The sequence below is a fragment of the Pelecanus crispus genome, chromosome 6 (assembly GCF_030463565.1).
Source record: "Pelecanus crispus isolate bPelCri1 chromosome 6, bPelCri1.pri, whole genome shotgun sequence".
NCBI classification, from domain to species: Eukaryota; Metazoa; Chordata; class Aves; order Pelecaniformes; family Pelecanidae; genus Pelecanus; species Pelecanus crispus.
Window position 1 is genome coordinate 49,254,282 of NC_134648.1, and position 6,000 is coordinate 49,260,281.

The window sequence follows — 6,000 nt, forward strand, 5'->3', positions numbered from 1 at the left end:
TCAGAAACCCTATTAACTTGGAGTCAGGGTTGCTTAACTGCAGATCCTGTCAACTCAATCACTACAAATCTAGGAAATTGCCACTTACATCCTCCATCCTTTCCTATCCACACATGCTGGGATCCTTCTCACGCCTCCGCGCACTCCTGACACGCACACACCGCCTTAAGAATAGTAGCAGCCCCTGCCAACTGTGCTGTTTTTAGAGATGAGCATATAGTGATGTGATTTCAGCCAATGGACTAGTGTCTGTAGGTAGAAACATGTTGTATCCTATGGTTTGGTTTTATCTGCACATATTTGTAGTAGAGAGGATGAAATTCATTTAAGTAGCGTTATAATATTGTCCTGTGAAATTCTCTTCTGGAAATTCCTTCGGGTTGGTGTTTCATTTTGATGGATGTGGCAGAATTTGCTGCACTGGCTTGCCATTATCCATAGCAATGAGTATGTCAGATACCTTGGGTAATGGACCCCCCCGCCCAGTAATTTGATTGCTTCCTACCTGAGTTAATTTTCTGCATATCAGAAATAATACAGTGACTGTCTAGCAGATCTGTGCTTGATCTGGTGAGTTCTTGAGCGGTAGCTCCAGAAAAAAATTCAGAGGCACCAAAGCAAATTGACACAGAGCTGGCTCTAGTACTGCAAGGCCAGTGTTGAATCTGAGCACTGTTTATGCTAAACTGGCTTGTGAAGGTTATGCCAGAGGTGTAACTGCAGCTGCATGGTGCCTTGTGTGGGCTAATGAACTTTGTCATTGAGTTGAATTGCGTGTATGGAGCCAGCTCTGTTGTCTTTGCCTACATGACACAATTAATGCTGAAACTGGATAATCCTGCAGCAGATAATGGGGAGCTGAGCAGATTTGCTGTGGCATTAGGAAATGAGCTGCTGCTTGCCCTTAGTTTAGAGGTGAATTTGAAAGATTGTATCAGCAGCAAGAGCCAAGCACTGTGTAGGCAGGTACCATCAGCACAGAACTCCAGAGAGTGTGCTTGAGGATGTATTGACATGAGAGTAGCCTGTGAGAAAAGGAAGCAACCCTCCTGAAACAAAATCTTAACTGTAATGCTGTGTCCAGTCTGGGGCACTGCATCTTGAGAAAGGTTTGATGAAACTCAGGTGAGTCCAGTAGGAAGCTACAAGGACTAGTGGTCAAGCAGATGCTACCCATGAGGTAAGTCTGAGCAAGTTAGGGCAGAAAAAGTCTAGAAAAGCGCGGGTCGAGAAGAACTGTGGTAGTGATTTTCAAATCTGTTAAAGACTCCTGCAAACAGGACAAGAAGTGATGGGTTTAAATTCAGCTAAGGAGATTGGGGTTAAACATGAGAAAAGCCGGATCTAATGGCAAGGCTGGTGAAATCCTGGTGCAGATGGTGTGGGGAGGCTGTGAGTCACATCACTGGAGAGTTTTAGGAGCAGGCGAGGCAAATGTGTGAGGATTGCTGTAGTTGTAGTTGTTCCTGCCTTAAGCCAAGGCCAGGCAGCTGACCGCTCAGGGTGGCCGCTAGCCTCAACTCATCTGATTTTATGATTGTGTTTTGCTGCATCCTGCAGCAGCCTCAGAGATTGCAGCCAAGGGACTTTTCTCAGGTCCTGTGGCATAGCTCATTTCTTCTTCTGCGCACAGGCTTCACCCTTGACAGAAAATGACAGTTCTGATGACAGATCATGTGGTTGTTTTGTGATGTGGACAAGCAGCTGGAGCTAAAAATAAAAAGAAAAGAAATAGAAAAGAAAACCTATGTGTAGAAAATAAAGTAGGCTCTGCAGTGATGCTGGCTAGGATAAAGGATAAAAGATAATCAGGGAGGAATTTTCTGCCAACAAATAATGGAACAAAACATTTAACATTTAGGAGAGCTAAGCGTCTTCTTGCTGAAGCTTTGTGTATTTGGTCAGTGACGGAGGCAGGAGGACACAAAGATTCCTTTGTCAGCAGCAAAGCAACCATGGTGGTTTGTGAGCTGTGTACATCTCTGACCATCACGACCTGCACACTTGATTTGTGCAGGTCTGGTCCTTTATAATAAGTCTGAAGTCCACCAAGAGTGAGTGTGAGATCCTATATCATGAAATTTAGACCGGCTGTCCCTCATTCCAGAGAAGAGAAGGTTTTCGAGCTGAACTTTCCCTTTCCCACAAAGGAGCCTCCTTCCTGTAAGTCATTTATTGCCCTCTGCATGTGTCCTCCTAGATTCTGGAGATTTCAGATGTTCCAGGGACTTCTATTTGGATTTGCTGATTCATGTTATGGCCTCTATAGGAAGAGGTAGGGACATGTTTATGGATATGGGAGCACCTCCACACCACACTGTCCTACATTTACTGGGATGGTAGGGGAACTTGCAGATCTAAACAGAGGCAGAAGGGTGGGGGCTGGCTGTCTTGCATGCTATAGTGGCTCATGTTTGGAGGGGAGCCCATCTTAAGTGGCTCAGGCTGCAGCCCATCAGTTATCACTGGGATCTTACCGTGGGCAGTGTATTTGTTGGAAGCTGGGGAATCAAGAACATGAAGGATCATTCTATGCCTGCCTTGGTCTTACGCTCTTTCCTTAAGTGTCTGCTACTGGCTGCTGCCAGACAGGATATGGGTCTAGATAGACCCTTAGTCTGACAGATGACAGTTTTTGATCTTTTGGGTTAGCATGATGCTTATCTGCATAATGCTTTCTCACATCTGCTGAGTTGTGTTGAGGACAGAGGACTAAACTAGGCCTCGGAAACAGCTTCATCAGTGTAGCATAAAGCCATCAGTTACATGGTACAGCAAGACAAGGAGCAGCGTGGTTGTCCTTGCAGCATGCCTCCACCTTCCTTAGCAGTCCTGTGCTACCTGCAGCTCTGCCAGCTCTGGGGCTGGTGAGGTGAGACACAGTCAGAAGGCTGCAAGGGCAGTAATGAGACACGGTTGCTGTGGGCTGCCTGGGGCCGAGAACCAAGATAGCAGCAAGTGCCCTGTTCTCCTGAGGGGCAGGTGGGGTATGGCAAGAGTGATCTGTGACTGTGCTGTGAGTGCTTGAGACAGCTAGGTGTCTGCAGGAAAGCAGGACAAGGAGCTCTTTAGCTTCTGGCCTAGAGTCATGGTCTAGAAAAACACTGTCTCCTCCTGCCAAATCTCAGCTGCATCTGGACCTGGGTTTCCCAAGCACTCTCAACTTCTCTCTCCTTTTTCTCTGACATGACCCGTCTGGCTGCAGGATGTGGAGATCCGGTCCAACGCTGCTGCTTACCTACCCCAGATCACCCAGCTCCTCAACAACGTCCCCCGGCAGATGCTGCTGCTGCTGAAGACCAATGACTTGTTAAGGGGGATCGAGTCAGCCCTGCACACGCGGGCCAGTGCCAGCTCCTTCCTCAACATGTCTCGCTGCTGCATCAGAGCTGTTTCCACGTGAGTCTCTTCTCCAGGGACGAGAAGACGGACATGGAGCAGGAGGGGCTGGCTGTTCCTGGGGGCCAGGAGCCGGGGGGGGGAATCCCAGGGGGAGCAGGCCAGCCAGGGCCCAGTCCCACAGTAGTTGACCAAGGCGAGCAGGGCAGACCCTGAGATGGTGGTCAGGTCCAATTGAAAGTCCGTGTCAATGCAGCATCATGGTAACAGGGCAGGTCCAAGGCCAAACCAGAAAGTCAATCGGTAGATTGGGTCCAGCGGTTGTCAGGCAGGTCCATGGTGACGAGACAGGGCTGATGTCAAGCCAAGAGGTCAGTATGTGAGCTGAGGTACGGGTCAAGGGGCTTCACAGCAGACCATAAGCTGGGGACCATTACTCTTCCAGTGTAGCTCAGACAGGGACTGAAGGTGCAGGCCTGAGATTAACTGGAGCTCCTGGGCCTATAAGCAGAGGGTAGGGGGAGGTCCCAGGCTAGTCAGGGCCATTAAGTCCTATTAGAGCCCCCCACTCAGGGCCCTGACAATGCCTAACTTGACCTCTTCACCTCTTACTCTTAGCTGTGGACCTCTCCCCCTCATTAGCACATCTGCTGTGGTCCTGCCCCTGCTCAGTTACATGTTCCAGCTGTGTAACTGTCTGTGCTGCTCTCATGCCCATCAGCCTCTCCAGAGGACAGGTCTGTCAGGGACAGGGATGGAGTTGGAGCCCTTAGGGTAAGGGTTTAGGGTTTGGCCCTCCAAAGGAGAGGAAGGGGCTTCCTGCCCATTGCAGGCATCACCACTGGGAAGTATTTGTAGGTAGGAAAGATCTGCAAGCTCACTGCTGCTAGTTTCTGCAGCCTGATTGAGGGGCTAGGGCTGACTGTGAAGATCAGACTGATGTTTAAAAGCCAGGAACAGGAGTCGTGCAAGTGATTTCCATCTGTGAGTCTTATGAGTCAATGCACTTCTGCCTCAGATTCCTCCTCCTTGCAGAAGCAATAACAGTTATTGCTCTGGCTGATGAGGGACGTACGAAGCCCAGTTAACCTTTGCTTCTAAAGAAAGGTGGAGAATTACTTTTCCTGGAATCAGTATGTCAGGATTGCTGGACTCTTACAAATGTGCTACCAGGAAGGGCTGTAGGGGTGTGCACGTGTCCCTGTTAGTTGAAGTGAAGCTGGGCATAGAAGCAGAGGATGCCATGGCCCCAGGTCACTACACACAGCAGGGAGAGAACCGGTCTCACAAGGGAGCAGGCTGTCTCTTCTGCCAGATTCATGCTAGGAAGGCAGTCCCCAGCTCCTCAGGAACATTACTTGGAGAAAATCCCCACTCCTAGGGGTTCCCGCTGATGGTGATTCTCCAGAGGTGGGACGTTCCTCTCCCCTGGGAAGGGTCAGTCGTACTGAAGATGTAGGACAGGCCTCCTTCCTGCCTGGCTGCATCCTGCTGGATCTAATGCACCTGTTTCTTTCATTCCAGGTACCAGAGGAGCAAGAGTCACTCGCTTTACAGAAGGGCCCAGATCTCACTCACAGAAGCCCTGAGCCTGTGGCAGATCAACTTGTATGAACTCTTCCTGTGGCTGAAGGGGTCCCAGCTGGGGAACTGGGTCATTGCTCTCCTGAGCCGGATGCACCATTCCATGTACTGACATGAACTGGTGGGAGAGGCCTGGGTGCTCCCTCCCTTCCTTCTGCTCTCCACGGCACATTTGCCTTTCTGACTGTTTCTGTCTATTCTGTGGGCTATTTTTGGATCTTGTTCCATGTTACACGCTGTGTTGTCCTTGCCTGTTACAGCATTAGGTTTCTCTGTGGCACTGGGAGGTGGAGTTGGTACTGGAGCTCTGCTGTTTCATGGTTTAAGAAAAGGAGGTGTGGGATACTGTGTGTCAGGAAGGGCTGGGTACCTTTCCCCATCTGAGCAGGGGAAATTCCACTCAGATTCCAGTGGGACTGCACTGGAAGCAAAAGCCTCTCGTTGGCTCTTTCTTAAACAATCTTACAGAATTTAAGAGAATTCCAACCCTGCCTATAATGCCCCAAAACATTTCTCAGACGCTCAGAGAGAGTTGGTTAAGTCCCTTTAAAATGCAATAGGGTTTATATTAGTTTTTGCAGTCTCCTTAGTCTGTTTTCTGTTCAGGTGTGCAGAGAGTTTCTCAGAGGAGTGAGACCTTGTGGAGAGCTGGCACTAGGGCTTTCTCTCCCAGCACCAGGGAAAGGGGACCCTAATGGTGAGAGTGGTGGACTGGGAGTCCGGCTTTCTGAGGTTTGTCTCCAGTCCTGTCAGCAAGTGCCTCTGTGTATTTGGACTTTTCCTGGCCTGTTTCCTTGCAGGTGAAATGGGGGAAGGGGACAGTGGTCCTGCCTCTTTTCCGAAATTCAGGGAAGGCAGGAGGAATGACAACTCAGGGCTCTGAAACTGCTGGTAATGTATGTGTACTGTACAGTACTGCCACACAGCAAAATAAATGTGTTGTATCAAAGACCTTTAGGGGAGGGGTGCCTAGCTGTGTACTTAGGGTGACATCTGGGCCTCTAACCTCAGTCCTGTTTCCATTTCTCCACTGAGTGAGTCATGCCAGGCGGTGCTGTTAACTGCTTGCAAGCCAAA

At 49.5% G+C, this 6,000-nt stretch overlaps 1 protein-coding gene across 6 annotated transcripts in view; it reads left to right on the forward strand.

Moving 5' to 3' along the window:
- ADCK1 (aarF domain containing kinase 1) overlaps window positions 1-5,066 on the forward strand; it is an 82,010-nt gene extending 76,944 nt beyond the window's left edge. For all 6 annotated transcript variants that reach the window (XM_075711895.1, XM_075711892.1, XM_075711889.1 and 3 more), the window contains 2 exons: window positions 3,206-3,399; window positions 4,864-5,066. In XM_075711895.1, the coding sequence (XP_075568010.1) occupies window positions 3,206-3,399; window positions 4,864-5,035 (366 nt within the window). In that variant the 3' untranslated portion in view covers window positions 5,036-5,066. The remainder of the gene's footprint in view (window positions 1-3,205; window positions 3,400-4,863) is intronic.
- The last annotated feature ends 934 nt before the right edge of the window (window positions 5,067-6,000 follow it).